We start from the raw sequence: 17,671 nt of genomic DNA on the forward strand, positions 1-17,671 counted from the left end.
AAGGTCACCCTTGCATATTTCTTTGATCTAGAAAACAGACTGGTTTCTAAGACTGGAGAATTTGCAGATACACGAATATTGAAGGAGAAATTTGTGGAGTTGACACGACGATTTAAGTGTTTTTTATCACTCTACATCTCCTCTTGGGCATGACGGGAAGCTGTCGGTGATCTTGAAAATGGACTCGTTCTAAGTCTGGGAAAAATGCATCTAACACGAAAATTAGAGGTAGTATGTGAAGCTAACGAAGGAATATGTAAGAGCTATTCTCCACTCTACAGTTCCTCTTGGTCGTGATGCATGGCCATGCCTCCCTTGAAGTGGTCGGGGAAGAGGATGCGGTAGCGGTAGAGGGGAAGAGAAGTGTGGTATTCTCGAACCTGCAAGAAATGACAGAAAAAGAAGTGTCTCTGTATGTATAATTACCACCGTCGTCATTCCCATCATTACCATCGTCATTTTCTTCATCGTTATCATCATCAATTTCATCATCATTATTACCGTCATTACCACCGCCAACAAGACCATCGTCATCATCATTATCATTACCATCATTCACTCTGCTATTTCAAAGGATCATCATCATCATCATCATTTTCTTACCTGAGAATGGGGTGAGGTAGCGTCCAGACAGCAAGAAAAAGCCTGATGGGAAAAACTAACCAAAAGTGTACCCAAATGAATAGCACACACACTCACTCATCATTCAAGCCCCCGGAATCCTGACACCTCCCCGAAGGCTTAAGCATGCAATCTTATTCATTCCACCTATTAGCTACACTCAATCCCACGCCCATCACTTCACGAAAAAAAAAGGAGGGGAGGGGGGAAGCCAAACCCTTGTCACCCCCCCCTCCGTACAATATTCTTTCGACCAGCCAGCTCGATCCACTGTCAGTTTCGGAATTTTCTTGGGCTTATTCAATCTTACAGTTTCTTGATATCGTACCTTCTTCCTATTATCCTGGTGCATGGTGGGGTTGGAAGTGAGGGTGAGATAGTGGAGGCTGTCCGGGGTGGCCGCCTCCCACGTGAAACCCAGGGACCCGTCTGGTGTCGGGTGTCTGAATAATAATAGTAGTAGTAGTAGTAGCAGTAGTAGTAGCAATGCTACTACTAGTACTACTTCTAATACTACTACAACTACTATTATAATAATAACCTTCTGTACTCTTGCTGTTTCTTAACCACTGGTAACGCAACTGTAAGAAAAGATGCAATTTTAGCACTAACAATAAGTGCTCTTTCACTTTCTTAACACTTTTTGGCGTGTATGGAACACATTCGTTTCATTAACAGAACTGTTGAAACTTTAAATCAAATATGTTCCTTCGAGCAAAAAATGCTTAGTTTATTCAAATGAAAATGCAGATGATGCCACATACAGTATTACCGTATTTTGGCCGGGAGGCATTAGAATGGAAAAGTTTGGAAACCACTGTTATAATGAGTTTACTAGCGTTCAAAACATCAACATAACATGACTATCAGCTTTTAAGTAGTATTTCGTCAAAACAGTGCCACCTACTAAACGCTGTAATCTTCTCCATCACAGTACCATCAAGATCATTGGTTATTAGGCAAAGAAAAATCTAGGCTTAAAACAGTATTTGCCTCTGGATGCCACATCTGGAATGATCTGTTATTCTTACTGTCATCGTTATCATCGTTATCGTCATGCCTGCCCCCCATATGCAGCTCCTTCCAAAGCACTCTTTTGCGAATAGCACTGTTTTCTAGTATGAATCAACTGGCACAGTTCACCATCAAGATAAAGAGATGGCAATTTTATGTCAAGTGGAACTGATAAAAGTATACAGTAGGTCCCTCTTCCCCCCCGCCCATGGCAATTTTAGGGCAAGCTGAAGTGAAAAGACCATTAGTATAATGTTTCCCCTCCCCTAGATGACAGTTTTAGAGAGAATTAAAGTGATGAGAGTATAGGTCCTCCTCCACCACCTCACCATTATCATGATTTGGCAGAAAAGTTGGACCACAGTGATGGCATGACGGTCCTACCTTATGCCGCGCATTCCGTAGCACTTCTTCGTGACTAGCACCATTATTATGAATCTATCGTTACAGCTCAGTATTCAGGATGGAGGAATGACAATTTTAGTTCAAGAAGTGATAAGAGTATAGGTTCCTTCGCTCCACCCCCCCATACACCCCTCCCTCCTTCCAGCTTTTCCATTCTTGTCTGTAACTGAACAGAGGTTTTGTTAGTTATAGCCTTCCCTATACCAAATAGCAGCACAAAGGACCAACAGGTCTGCTGATGTTTGCTGTCCTTTGTACTCCTTTATATTCTTACCCCGTGGCAGCGAAGTTGGTCCACAGTGACGTCATAATGTCCCTCATCCGCTGGTCCTCAGGGGTGGAAAGATTGGTGGGCATCTGGGACGCGTCTTGGAAGGGCACACCGGGGAACAGGTACAGGAGATCATCACAGTGAGATACCCCTGATGGTGAGCATGGGATTTTTTTTAATAACAGAACAGAGGAAGGAAAAACAATTGAATAAAAAAAAATAATCCATAAACCATATTACTGGCGTCCTCCATTCATAAAATATTTGTAACAGCTGGACTTGAACACCTGTAGGTTGAAGTTTTGGGGGAAACAACTCTGGGTAAGCGAGTTCCAGAGAGATGCAGTTCGGGAAATAAAAGAATTCTGATGGGCAGAAATTCTGCAATATGGCTGTGTGACATTCCAGTCATGAACGCTACCAGATGCCCGTGTAGCACGAGGGAAGGCATGGAGAGGTGGCACAATGGATGCAACTTTGTCTGAGCATTTGCCAAAAAAAAATATCTGTAAAATAATGCAAGTGAGGCAGCATTCCCTCTTACTTGTAGGGGAAGTAGTTTATTTTTAATAGCAGGGTTATTAATAATTCCAACAGCTTAGTTCTGAATTTTATCTAGTTGTTTTAGTGCAACCTCTCCACATCCATTCAGCAAAGGTGAGCAATATTCAAACTGAGAGCGCACATGACTCTTATAAATTACAGCTAACTGCTCGTCAGTGAAGAAGTTACGGATTCTGTCCAATAATCCAAGTTTCTTTGAGGCGGTTTTAGCAACTGATCTGACATGAGAGGTCCAGCTGAGGGCATTGTAAAGTGAAACACCGAGAATATCAATACTTTTGGAGAGGGGAATATTAGTACCACTGAAGGTGATATACAAATCTGGCACTATCCGTCTATTAGTATATTGCATATAATCGGTTTTATTAGCATTAAATGAGACAAGGTTGTTTTGTCCCCATTCAATGATAGTAGATAAGTCTTGATTTATGGAGATGGATGTACTGAGTTGAAAGTTAGAGATATTAGACTTTGTAAATGGGTGTCTGAGGGTGAACGAACTGTGAAGTGTTGAGTCATCTGCATATGAATGGATGGGATTGTGAGTATAACGTTGTTGCTGTTGAATTACCGAGTGGATAAAACGGAATACACTGGGATGGTATGGATATATGGAAAAAGAAAAGACAGGGTGCCATAGAAAATTTGTGAAAGTGAGATGGAGTGTAGTGTTGGCAGAGGCAGACTTTATCAGATACGGAAAAATAGAGGGAAGTAGTGTAATGGTGAATGAAAGAGGAGGAGTGTTTGAGAAAGTAAGAGAGGTATGGATGAAGAGAGCTGAGCAGTATACTAGTGACAGAGAAGGAAAAGGAAGAGGAGTGATTGGGAGAATGGTGCAGGTATGTGAAGGTACAGTAGCCTGGAGGTATTTGTCACGATCATTTCCTGTTCGGGGATTCACAGGAAGTAGCAAGGTATCGGACACGATCATGATAATGCTGGTGTAGTCCCAGGTTCATCTGAATCGCGAAGGCGTTGGGCTGCGGGATAAGTTGCCGCTCTCCTGCAGGTCACTATCCTATCTATCTGTCTCTGTCTAGTCTGTCTATTCATCTAACTATCTACCTATCTAAACTAACTATATCTCCAGCAATCTATCCATCTGTAGCCAGAAGGGGTTGTGACAGACAAAACCACTGCCATGTCACCCTGTTTTCCACCGTCAGGCTTCCCTCCACACAATTCACACCACACTCATTCATACGAGTATACCTCTCCATCTTGTCCCTACACCTCACCCTTGGTCTCCTCAATATCACCCACACACACTTCGAGTCAGTCTCTCTCATACTTACATTTATTTTCCACTTCGGTGTTGTAGAAATCAGCGAAGGAGAAGGAACCTCGATGCGCGAATTCATAGCGGAAGGTTCTTTCGTCTCTGGCGTGTTTTGCGTGGAAGAAAGTCACGAGATCGTGTCCCATGTTAAAATGAACGTCACTGAAAAGCTGAGGGGAGAGAATAAAAAGAGGAGTTTGAAGGGAAAAAATACAAGGGGAGGAATACACATGAAGGAGTACAATCAAAGAATTTATGACGCAATACCTAACGAGTAGGAAACACGAGTACAAAGCTGAGTACAAATATATATTGAAATATTAGTCACTGACGAGCTGGGAGATAGTACAAAAGGGTTCAAAGGAAGAAAAAGTATAGGAAAATGATTACACGGGAAGGAGTACAAGAAAAGATATACGGAGCAGTATACATGGAGTAAGACGGAAGGGTACAGAGTGGAGTACAACGGGAAAAAGTACAAAAGAAGGAATACACAAGAAGTACAAAGACAGATTTTACGAAGCTTTCCACAAGGAGCAGCATAGCGGAAGATTTTAGAATCCTCCAAGCATTATGTCTAACGTCCCGCCTATCTGAATGATCCCTGACTAGCCTAACTGGTAAAAAAATCCTAATCCAATATTACCTCCATCGGAGTGGAAGGGCACAAAGCGCTACCGTAGTTTATCCGTTTCGTTTCGTTTATAAAGGCTCCACCATTCTTGCATGCATCGGCCTTTGTCGCCTGATGGCGGGTTTTCTAAGCTGCTCGATCTCAAGCGACATCTCTATTCAGTCCGTTATCCCTGAGGCAACACTGTATGATCTCGTCAAGTATTTTTCGGTCTGCCTCTAGCAATGTTGAGGGTTAAGTCCAGAACATTTATAAGAAGAGAATCGACCATCGTCCCTGATAGTGTTTTATATAATAATAATAATAATAATAATAATAATAAAACTCCTGCCATCTCTGGAACTTGAACCTTAACACGTATGCATGACCATTACATAACAAGAAGCGGCGCTATGGCACAGCAAACCCGTCCCCAGCAGTCATTTTAGTACTGACGTATAAACACAACAGGATATCTAGTCAAAGATGTCTCATATCAAATCTGGAGTAAATCGGGTGAAAATTGGCGATTTTATGCCCTCCCGAAATTTTAGTCCCGACCCACCTGACACTGACCCCCCTACCGCTAACGTGGGAGTGACCGCCCCCCTGATATAATGAAGCATGTTATAGGATGCTGATTTGAAAGATGCACATTTAGGTTTTGGTTTCATGTCGATATGACGAATTTGAAAGGAGTCATGTAGAAAAAACAATATTTCCCGTTTTTTTTTTTTTTTTTTTACATTTTTTTGGGGCCTACAGCCTAGGCCTTGGCCCAATTTGGTTCAAAATTTAATCAGGTGATCAAAAGGTCATGACCCATCATTCCTGTCATTTTGATCAAGCTCACACTAGTAGTTTTTCGCGTAAAGTTGTTAACAGAGACAGACAGACAGACAGACAGACAGACAAACAAACAAACAGACAAACCGAGTGAAAACAATACCCGTCCCTGAGCCCCTCAGGGGCGGGAACGGGTAAGCAGCTGCAGTAAGAATCTACTTGAAAACTGTTGCTACACGAGTAACCATCTGTCCATCATGCAATCTTCTTTTTGCCCCATCATGAAGCGTTAAGGTCCAGCACAGGATACTTAGTCACGACATTCAAGGCTGGAGTGCCTGAAAGTCTTGTCCTAAACCATTAATTCGCTACCTGGCATGCCAGATCCCTATTTTTGACGATAAATTCTGAAGCAAGTTAGTCATGTGAAACGTGCCTAGCCTTACTATATTGTTGCCGACTACAACTCGTAATATGGGATGCAGGCGGACCACACCTAATAACCATAAGCGTTCCAAAAATGACTAAAAAAAAAAAAAAAATAGGGGTTTGCATCCCATTTTACGATATAAGACTTAAATATATTGTTCTTAAATTTACCTCGATAAGCTGGTTGGTGCGCGTGTGGTCGAAACTCAGGCCTCCGAGGTAGTAGCGGTACAGTAACTTGGACAAACTGATGGGGTCGCCCTCCTCCTCCCAAATCTCCAGACTTACCGGTCCCACCACGTCGAAGTTGGTCTCCAGTTCGGTCCTTAGGTGGGGCAGGGCTTCCATGGCTGTGAAGGCTCATCATCATCATCATCATCATCATCATTTCTATCATCATCATCCATTAGTATACCAGAAAAAAAAAAAAAAATCCCCTGGATGACTCTAACAAACAATCAAAATGAGTTGGTGAATCTACCTAGCTACTACAGTGAAAACATTACTTCTGAGAGTTGAAGGAGGACAATAGACAGAAATAAGAGAGGACTGTAGATTTTGAGAGCTGAGTGACGGCAACAGATAAACACTGCGAGATCTAATGAAGGGCAACAGATAGATTTTATGTGCTCAGGATGGGCAACAGACATTGGTTTTGAGAGCTGAAGAATGGCAATAAATGGAGAAACATAGACAACACTGATTGGTTGAGGGTTGAAAAAAGGCAATGGACAGACATAAAGACAGATAAACAGACAGACAGGGAAAGAGAAAGATGAAAAAAAAAAAGAGAAAGACTGATAGATAGACAGACAGAATGTAAGACAGTCAGTCAGACAATGAGAAAGAAAGCAGACGGATACATTCATATATACAGACGAACGAATTTTAATACAGACAGACAAATACAGACATCGGCAGAGAAGAGGGAGGGCAATAATTCTCACCCAGTACAACCAGCGACCCCTCATGAGTTGTGACCCCCGACATGAGGTCCACTTTGTGGTATCTACCGTCGCGGACCATCTCAGCTGGTTCGTCGGGAAGGAAGTCCCCGTCAACCCGCGGGGCCACCGTCATGGGGAACATGAACCACTTCTGCGGAACAAATAAAGGGATGATTCATCTAGCAGAAGAACATGAGCTGAAACAGAACATTTACAGTGACATCAGGATGATTCACATAGGAATGAAACTTGAACCACTTCTTCGGAACAAATAAAGGGATGAGTCAAACAGCATAACAGGAACTAGTTCCTATGAAACACTGATAGAGACATTCATGATAAGTCAAATAGGAGGGGAGCATGAACCACTCTGCGGAACAAACAGGGAATGAAACAAAATGGTTTAGTCAGAAAACGCTAAGTACGAGTGATGAAGATGAATAACTGCAGAACAAATGAAGGAATATTTATTCACGATGGACATGGACGAAACAGGAGAGACACATGAGCCACTTCTACATAACAACTGAGACATGACAGTTCGTATAAGAAGCGTGTAGTACAACTGGTGAACGTAAGCCACCTCTACGGAACAAACTAAGGGACATAATATTATATTCATGATGGTTTGGAAAGACAGGGAACATTAACCACTTCTGCGGAACAAATTAAGAGACATTCGTAGTGGTTCAGAATTCGTGTGGTACCAGCGAACGTGTACCACTCTTACGAAACAAATACAGGGACATATTCGTGTTGGTTCCAATGAGAAACCTGTATAATGCATCCACTTTGACTAGGAGGAGATTTTCATCCTTTTGCAGCTTTTTCCAATTGCTCAAGGCCAGAATAAGGGGTACCTTAATTTAACATCTTTTCCATAGCACTACTGACGAGCATTACGATCTAGATTTAATCTCCTGCTATAGCTCAGCATTCAAGGGGCAGAGACAGCAATTTTACACCTAGTTCAAGTGAATAAAGTATTGTACAAGTGGTGAAAATCAACGACTTCTGCGGAACAAATAAAAGAACATCTTAGGAGTACATATGGAGAACAGATAACAGGAGACTTGTTGGTTTATGCTGGAGTTATCTGTTGGAAAGAAAAGCTAATTCTACTAAGATCTAACCAACGTGTAAGAGAAAAGGAGAGAACAAATGAAGGCTCTTCCCCATCCATTATACCATGCGGTTAAACTATCAGGAAAAAGAAAAACCACCATGCTTGTTAAAAAGAACAAGCATGGAAATTTTTATTGGAGAGGCAGAATAGAAACAACTATGCAATATGAAATCTCTCTTCTACTTAGGAAGGGAACATGAGCCGTTTCAGCAGAACAGAAAGAGAAACATTAACCATTTCTGAAGGTTCAAACAGGAAATGTGCAGTATGAGTCGACATCGTTTCGTGGGATCACCGAATGCGTCAACATGAACCACTTTTGCAGAACAAAGAAGAGCCAGTATTGCACAGGTATAGAAACAAGTGTCCTCCTCCCCCAAATTATTATACATCACGTTTGGAAATTACTGACTACAATAACATACGTACGTTTTTTCGATTGATACATAAACGGAGACCACAATCAGGGCAGATGTACGCTGATTTCGCTTGATTCATAGACGTTTGGAGACCACGTACTATGACAGCATATGGACTGTTTTTTTTCTCGCGTGATACATAACGTTTAGAGTAGTGGTTCTCAACCTGAGGGGCGTGAGCAATATCCAAGAGGGGGAACGTAAAGATTCGGAGAAAAAATAATGAATGACTTGAACAAGCGTGTGTGTGTGTGTGTGTGTGTGTGTGTGTGTGTGTGTGTGTGTGTGTGTGTGTGTGTGTGTGTGTGTGTGTGTGTGTGTGTGTGTGTGTGTGTGTGTGTGTGTGTGTGTGTGTGTGTGTGTGTGTGTGTGTGTGTGTGTGTGTGTGTGTGTGTGTGTGTGTGTCGTCGTCTTGCTATTTTCCCCTATCCCTCGAAAAGGGGGATATTTAACTGCAGGAGAAGGGCTAATGGACCCTATTCGTATATGCAACTGGGTTAACCTCCACTTGAGCCTGTGGCAAAAATAATAACAATTCTTTAATACGTTTGCTGAGTCAAGAAGCGAGGGGGGGATATGCTGACCAAGGCTAAGGGATGGGGGGTGAATATGTGAACCAAGGCTAAGGATGGTGCGATCTGAAAAAGGTTGAGAACTGCAGGTTTAGAGATTACTTACGATGAGAGTTTATGTACTTTTTTTTTTTTTTACCTGATGATACATCAACGTTTAGGGACCTCTGACTATGAGAGTATGTGTAAATATCTGCGTCTGATGGCAGCTCTGAGTCTCTATGTATCGATATCTTGAACTATTTCACCACTCAGCTCCTTAACCTTGAGATCTCCAAGCAGGACTTCAACCCAAGTCACCTTCGATTCTACCTCTGGTTGTTCTTCCCATCACATTCATACATGTACCTCTCCTAAACTATGGTCCTTTTACTCAAACCTGCCCAGATTTTTGCCCCTCTGCAGCTTATCTGAAGTAGATGAATGGCAGAATATGGCAGTAATGTGGCTCTACATTATTTCCATAACATTTCGTCAGTACTAGCATCATATTCTTGCATTAATCTCTTGCCACAACTTCGTATTCTAGATAGAGAGATATAAGTTTTTGACCAAGCTAGAGTAAAAAGAGCATACTGAGCATACTCGCCATTCTTCTTCCTTTAAGCATGTTCCATAATAGTATATTGTAGTTAACTTGTTTTCATCGGACGTAACCAAACACCTCTTACAATTTGAATGCTAAGTCGTGCTTGAATGAAATCTATTGAACCCTAGTGACAAAGTAGGAATGCATTTTCTTGGTTACTGGTCAAATCACCCCTCCAGCGTGGCTGCACTTTCCCATCAACTGAGCTAGACAGGGTTAAGGATCCTTTTCAGGTGCAGAAAAAGAAAAATGACTGCAGCAGTAGTTCCAACCCTTGGCTCATCTGAACGTGAACCAGGTGAACTACAGGCCAAAGTTACCTGTCTTCCACAATCAACCATCCTCCTGTTGGGGGATGGGAAGGAAAATGGGGAGCATTTGTGTAAATGGACAACACCACCACTCGTTCATATCGGTGCCTTCACATGACGGTGTCCCTATCCAGCAAAATATGTCACACAGGATTTGTATACTCAAGTGGTACGTAAATACCATTTCACTAGAAATTCATCTGTAGGTATTTTGTGCTGCAAAGACGGCTCAGTCGGCTGGTGTGGGTGTGAATGTGACATTGGGAATAAGAGGGTACACACTGACAACGCAGGCTGAGCCGTCCCCGCCACAAATAAGTAATCGACCGAAGGAGTGGAAGAGGAACGTTATACAGGGTGGTCCATATATAATATTCCTCTTCACTCTGGCAGGCGATTCCTCGTGTGTTGTGGGAACGGCTCAGTCAGCGTAATCAATATCAATCCTGTATCACCTGCTCATGTCCTATTCCCACAGCCATGCTGATGCCCAAACCAGCACACTCAACCACCTCTGCAACACACAAGATACCGCTAGATGAGTTTCAAGTGGAGCGCTATTTCCTGGTCACCCTGTACAAAGAGGAACACATACAAAAGTGTGCTGAATTTGCGCCGTCAGGTTGCGAGCGTCGGCCTTCTGCAAACAGGCTTGCAGGTCCTGGCTATGGAGGTCTGGGGAACAACCGACAGCACTGGCCACCTCCAGTGCCTGCTGTCTATGCTTGAATGTTGACAGCTGACGCAGTAGAGCCGTGCCGGACTGAAGGATTACCCGCGAGAACAGACCTGTAGGAAGAGAAAAGGAACATATACAAGGTGGCCGAGTGGTAGAGAAGAGGCCTGCAGTCCCACTGGACCCAGGTTCGAATCCTTGCTGGGGTATGGAACTGATAAAGGATCTGAATTTCAGTAAAGCAGACTAAATTTACTGATTTACCAGACGACCCTCCAACATGTAGCAAAAACACTCCTGCTAATACCAATATACCAGTCCTGTATGAAACAGCATGTATTCATTATGGATGGTGGGTGTCGGTGCCGAAGTAGTGACATGTGGAGGTGTATAATATGTAGAAGGAGGAGACTACTGGGCCATAGGAACAGGCTCTGAAGCCTATGCCTAAAGTCGGACAAAAATAATACAGTAACTCCTCGTTTTTCACAGCTTGGATGTTCCGCCAAAACCGCGCGCATGTGAAATGTCGAAGTGTGAAGTTAAGGATCAATGGGAAAAATAGAGGAGCGTTCTGGTGGGACATGTACCTACCCTATCAGAAAGTACTATAACACCAAACAGGCCCTACCCAAAATGAAATGAGTTTTTACTATAGTCACGGCGCGCGACTCTGAGGTTGTTGTTATCGTGCCCTGGCAACCTACCATTCAAAAGAGCGTCTAATTTCGTGTACAATATGAGACGCATGTGATTCGTGTATAATATGTTCGTGTAAAACAATATTCGTGTATAATATATTCATGCATAATAATATGATTTGTGTATAATATGATACGAAATCGGACACACAATATGAATGACAGGTTGCCAGGGTACGATAATGACAACCTCAGAGCCGTGTGCCGCGACTATAGTGCTAACATTAAATCTGTTATAAAGAGCTGCAACACCAAAAATCCTTACCAGAAATAAAGTGAACACTGGCTTGAGTGGCGAGTGAAGGTGTGTTGAGGGTAGATGGGCTAGTTACTAGGTGACATGGGCCTCTCTGGGGAAGACCCAACACCTAGGCCGAAGCCCTCGAAGTCGAACTCAGGCTCCAGCACCTCCACTTCCTCTCAGTCCACTTCTTCTTCATCCACCCCTGATGGCACGTCCAAGTCTTGCAGAACAGCAGCCACATTCTCTCTCTCTCCTGAAAATATCGTGTGATCCGGGCTTGTCTCTGCTCCTGTATGTTTCTGTTGTAGACGGCCGTCACATGAGACTTGAGATCAGTCAAGGTCGATAGGATGTTGGTAGTCTCAGGCATAGTCCTGGTGTATGCATCGAAGGTGGTTGCCATGTTGGTTATGGTGGACAGGGTCTGGGACAATTTCTGCGTGCTCATCTTGCCCTCTGCAGTGTGCTCTGGCCTTTTGTTCCCCTCTTCACTAGAGTTCATCTCTTCCTCTGTTATGTCTACCACACCTGAGTCTAGGTCGTAGTGTGTCAAGTGTTGTCCGCCAGAGTGTCGTCTTCCCTCTGCCGCTCACCTTCCACAGTCAGGTGAGGGAAGTTTCTTCCACCCGTGTGCTATTGTGGCTGGGGTAACTTTGTCCCAGCATTCGACTATGATATCCACTGCATTTTCGATGTTGAAATCCTTCCAAAACTGACTTACTGTCTTGGCAGGTCGAGAATCGGCAGGTGGTGGCGGGGGTGTGGGTGTGGTAGGAGACTGGCCGTTGGCTGCTGGCTGGCAGCAGCGAAATGCAGAGAAATCAGTGAATTGTGAGACAACTCGGAAACTTTTCTTGCGTGAAAAACGAGGCGTCAAAGTAAAATGCGCAGAAATACGAGGAGTTACTGTAAATCAATAAAATAAATAAATAAATAACGCTCAGCTGGACTGCTCAGTCTGTTGGTGTGGGCGTGAATGGCCCTGGGAGTAGGAAATGAATAAATAATGCAGCAAGGGTGTACACTGACAACGATGGCAGTCGTACACGGAGCATACGAAGAACATCCAGTGGAATGGAAGAGACGCGTTATATATGGACCACCCTGTGTCTAACTCTCCAAAGCTTAAGCTGTGTATCAAATCGCTTGTATACACCTTTGCCTTCATTCTTAAGTTATTTATAAAGTCTCCAAAGCTTAAGCTGTGTCTCAAATAGCTTGTATACACATTTGCCTTCGTTCAAAAGCTATTTATTAACTCTCCTAAGCTCAATCGTATTTAAAATTCCTTGTATATTCACCTACGCCACTCATACTGGTACCAAACATTTCAGTCAAATAAATTATTTTTATTAACGTGACAATATATGAAAAAAATGCTGACCTGCGATAAGTTTATTGTTACTGAGAGCTTGTTTTTCCAGTGAGGCTTTTTGTTTGTCTTTTTAGTTAGTTGTTTTCCGGGGAGGGGCACTAACCCTCCGCCAACCCTTTTAGTCGCCTTTTACGACAAGCAGGGATACTGGGGGAGTATTCTTGGAAAACCCCCCTACCCTAGGGGGTATATGAGAGAGGAGGGTGTGAGTCGGGAGCAGGGCAGTGAAATGGCGGGGGACAGGGTGACGTGGAGGCGGTTTGTTTGTGGCCACCCCAAACGGGATTAAGGCGTCTGGCACTAGATAGATAGACAGATAGATAGTTTTTCCAGTGAAATGGTTAGGATGCTCTGTAAATGAGGCAAACTGGCCCACCAACCTTCAAAGTGGCATGATAACAAGTTCAGGTAGGTATAGATATAGACAGATATAGACATATACAGAGATGGTTATATATTCAGACATAGATACATACAAATAATATGCTTCACCAATCTTCAGAGTAGTGAGACAGCATGTGCTGGAAGACAGTTGGGTAGAGACAGATACAGACAGAGTTTGAGGTAGATATAGATACGGAATTTGCGGTACATACAAAGTACTTCAGTAGACAAAGACAGATATAGACAGATAAGAGACAAAATCCTCTCCAACCTTGAGAATAAGGTGAGAACATGTGGAGATGAACGGATGTGGCGCCAGTGCCCTCTCCGAAGATGGTGACGCGGTCTTTGTCCCCTCCGAAGTAATAGATATTGTTCTGCACCCACTGGAGCGCCAAATGCTGGTCCCTCAGACCCAGGTTCCCTGGCATCACCGAATCCTCGGTTGAGAGGAACCCTTGAGAGGTACAAACTTGGTTAAGGACATGTCATGGGGGGAGTAACGTTAGTAGTAGCTGTAGTAGTAATAGTAAGATAGTAGTGACAGCCGCAGCAGCAGCAGCAGCATTAGTAGTAGTAGTAGTAGTAGTAGTAATACTACTACTACTACTACTAATAATAATAATAATAATAATAATAACAATAATCTATCTACCTATACACCTAGGCTGCTTCCCCTAAAAAAAAGAAAAAAAAAAATTAAAGAAAAGAAGAAAAAAAAGGTGGTGGCCGAGACAGGACGACACACTCATTAAATTACCCATCCACATTTACTCGTACCTTAGCCTCAAAGAGTCTAAAGGGAGAAGGGACCGCTTCTCACTGCACCACATGGCACGAGGGTCAGCTGCGCAGTGAAATCCAGAGACGATCGGAGCCGAGTCCAACAGCAGAGCTGATTTACCCCTACCACATCATAATGGACCCATCCCCTTCCCCGCACCTAACCCAATTAGCTGATCATACCAGACGCGGGAGAACATCCACTCGGGGCCGCATCACCATTTATGCATTCACAATTTCTCTCCATTCATCCCTATCAAGCGCAGCCACTCTTCCTTGCTCTACAGACATCCCTCTCACATCTAACACTCTCTTCACACTGTCCATCCATCCATCCATCCATCCCATTCGTGGTCTTCCTCTCAGCATTACACCTCTCACATCAGGTCCAGTTATCTTTTTCATCAATCGGTCTTCATCCATTCTCCCCATATGCCCAAACCACCGCAGCACTCTCTGCTCAACTCGATCAGCCATCTCTCGCATAACTACAGTTCTCCTTCACACTTAATCATTCCTCACTTGATCCACACGCGTCACTCTACACAAACTCCCCTGACACCTCAACTTCATTACATTTAATCTCTTCCTCTCTGCTACTCCTATATTCCATGTTTCAGCTCCACATAACGCAGTCAGTACCACTACTCCCTCATACAACCTTCTCTTTACATCCATTCTTGGTGAACGACATCTAAAATAATAATAATAATAATAATAACAATAATAATAATGGCAGCAGCAGTAGTAGCAGTAGTAGTAGTAATAGTGGTAGCAGTAGCAGTAACAGTAGTAGTAGTAGCAGTATACTATTACTACTACTACTGCTAAATAATAATAATAATAATAATAATAATAATAATAATACAGTAATAACAACAAGAATTCTGAAATTGTTGAAGCAATACTTAAAAGAACTCAACATTCCACATGAAAATACTTTTATGAATGTAGGCCTAATATTAAGGGACTTGCTATTACTCAAAATTTTTTACGGATTATGACCTTAGACCTTGATATCAAGGTCATTCATACTATGCAAATCATGTTCACTCAAGACCCACTATATTTCCACCGAGTTTGGTCAAAATCGGCTAAATACTTTCCAATTTAGCTCTTTCAGGCATGAGGCGGCCATTTTGATTTTCATCAATATCTCAAAACGAATTTGTTGGATCTCAATATCAATACCCAGGTGCATTAGTGTTTGCTGACGACTACATACTGGAACATTTGCAAAGTAATCGATTCAATAGTTTTTGCAGCGCAGGAGTAAAAACTGAAAAAAATAACATAGAGGGAGCTAGTGTGGCGCTTGTGTTAGGATTTTTGTGTGTGTGTGTGTGTGTGCCAAATGAAGCCTGCAGCCAAGATACATTACGCCCGGAAATTTAAAGTCTCTATCTCGAACGGTCTTGGAATGCCAGCCTCCTAGACCTTTCTCCTCCCCCGCTCCCCCCCCAAAAAAAAAAATCTACAATGTCAATGAGAACTCTACAGGATGTGGAACTCTTAATAATAATAATATTACAGCGCCCCTGTTAACCTTATCGTATCGTATGGTGAATAAGGGCTTCAACATGCTTGCCTACGTCGACCTTGTCACCTAAAGGCTGCTCTCCACGCTGCTCGATCTCTGGCAGTCTCCCTATTCAGTCCTTTATCCCTGAGGTCAGACACTATGATCTCGTCTCAAGTCTTTTTAAGTAAGATTCTCGCAACTCTACTGCCGACGCTCACACTTCTCGCCATCCGCACCCAACTGTCATCCTCCATCCTCTCAACGTGCCCAAACCAACTCCTTCTCTCTCTCTTCATCACAGCACCAATACATTCCAGTCCCATCCTCACAACACCAAGACATTCTAGTCCCAGCCTTCCTCTCAACTCTTCGGTCACAATCCTAGCACCTCCAGGCCTCGAATTCAAGGACGCACTACACATCCATCAAACTATTGTCATTTCTGTACGTCTGAGCCTGCAAATATCCTCTTCCTTTGATATAGGCTATCTCAAAACACAGTTTGGGTGTAGTGTGTCTATAACAATGAACAATGAACTCTGGAGGCGTAGCAGAGACCCCCATGAGTATACCCAGTGGAGTATAATCTCGCATACCGATTCTACTGAGACGAGTATATCCCCGACGCATTTATACCCAGACGATTATACTCAGACGTACTGAGTATACGGACACAAATATACCCTCCTGTACTAAGTATACCCATACGAGTATAACCTGACGTACCGAGTATACCGAGGCGGTACTGGACGACCACCAGTACCACGTCGTGTTCCATAAAGGCGTGTGGGAGGTACTGATGCGCTCCGCCTGAGAAAAACCCGACTCCGTGGAACCAAACCATCACTGGCAGCTTCCCGCCCTTCAACGCCCTCTTCTCTAGCTGGGGGATCAGGTGGGTTAATTATATTTATTATTATTATTAATTATGATTTATCAACACCACCTAAAATTGCCATCTCTCCACCTTCAATGTTCAGATGTAGCAACAGATTAACACTGGAATATGATGCTAGTCACTGTAATGTATTATATCTTAAAGCATAGCTAGCTGTATGATGATGTATATGCCATAATGTATAATTGTTGTACGCCCAAGAACCATTATATCATAAAAAAAATGCTGTGGAAAGGATGTAGAGATGCATTATTGTCTTATTGTGCCACATAGCTACGTGAAATAAGTTGCAACAGGACAAAAAAAAAAAAAGTCAGGAAGAAGGAACCAAAGGCTAGAACCCCGCATGATTGTTCCCCCAAAAATAAGAACAAGATAATAGAGGGCCAAGTAATTGTAAAAGGGCTATAGTAACGAAATTATGCAGTCTTTATTTATCGTATGTGATTCATCACACGATGAGGAGTAACGCGGCTGCTTGTAGGCTGTATGGTAGACAGTCCATTCTGTAGAAACCATTGGGGAAAAAAAAGAAGATAAAAGAAAAAGAAGGGTGTGGATGGAGGACTAGCATCAGAAATGACAAAAATTCGTACACAAGTGCCTTCCAAAGGACCATAATTGCACATTCTCACACGATTATCGAGAAAGTAATAAACCATGCTGACACTTTTCTGTCAATCGTGCGAGCCTTGTCACACACACACACACACACACACACACACACACACACACACACACAGTGGATATGTCAGAAAAATCACCATGACTGATGTCACGACTGACCGACGATGCTACGGTAACTTATAATGGCATAACTTAGTGTGGTCGTATTTTACGATGGCGTAACTTATCGTGGGCGTGACAAACAATGGCCATGGCGTTCAGCAGCATAATTTAGCGTGAGCGTAGTAGTATGTACTCGTATGTTGAGGTAGAGTCCTCTGATCCGGATAAGTTCCTCGAGATACTTTTATTTCTGACATTACGGATCCAGCTACTTATCCTGGGTGTAACTTACCATGGTCGTATCTTACAAAGACCACAGCTTACAATGATCGTAACCTACAGCGATGCTAACTTCAAGTGGTCATAACTTATCACGGTCGTAATCTACAATGATCACAACTTGGGTGTAA

General features: G+C 43.0%; 1 protein-coding gene across 1 annotated transcript; it reads right to left on the bottom strand.

The window, feature by feature from the left end:
* Positions 1-275: 275 nt before the first annotated feature.
* On the bottom strand, positions 276-16,493 carry LOC145405789 (juvenile hormone esterase-like). The gene is made up of 9 exons (XM_080277023.1): positions 16,361-16,493; positions 13,601-13,786; positions 10,545-10,738; positions 6,933-7,083; positions 6,157-6,335; positions 4,174-4,327; positions 2,315-2,462; positions 950-1,064; positions 276-380 (listed from the first exon to the last, which is right to left on the bottom strand). The coding sequence occupies exons 1-9, from the start codon at positions 16,476-16,478 to the stop codon at positions 276-278; spliced, it is 1,350 nt and encodes a 449-aa protein (XP_080133149.1). The 5' UTR covers positions 16,479-16,493.
* Positions 16,494-17,671: the final 1,178 nt, after the last annotated feature.

The sequence above is a fragment of the Coenobita brevimanus genome, chromosome 68 (genome assembly GCF_032717465.1).
Source record: "Coenobita brevimanus isolate Jiangsu-jjx chromosome 68, ASM3271746v2, whole genome shotgun sequence".
NCBI lineage: Eukaryota > Metazoa > Arthropoda > Malacostraca > Decapoda > Coenobitidae > Coenobita > Coenobita brevimanus.

Excerpts from the sequence above, each read along its gene's own strand:
- LOC145405789 (XM_080277023.1), bottom strand. The coding sequence starts at position 16,478 with ATGGTTTGGTTCCACGGAGTCGGGTTTTTCTCAGGCGGAGCGCATCAG. Across the intron at positions 6,336-6,932 it reads GGGGTCGCTGGTTGTACTGG|CCATGGAAGCCCTGCCCCAC; the intron begins GTGAGAATTATT and ends GAGCCTTCACAG. Across the intron at positions 4,328-6,156 it reads GCACCAACCAGCTTATCGAG|CTTTTCAGTGACGTTCATTT; the intron begins GTAAATTTAAGA and ends CTCTCCCCTCAG.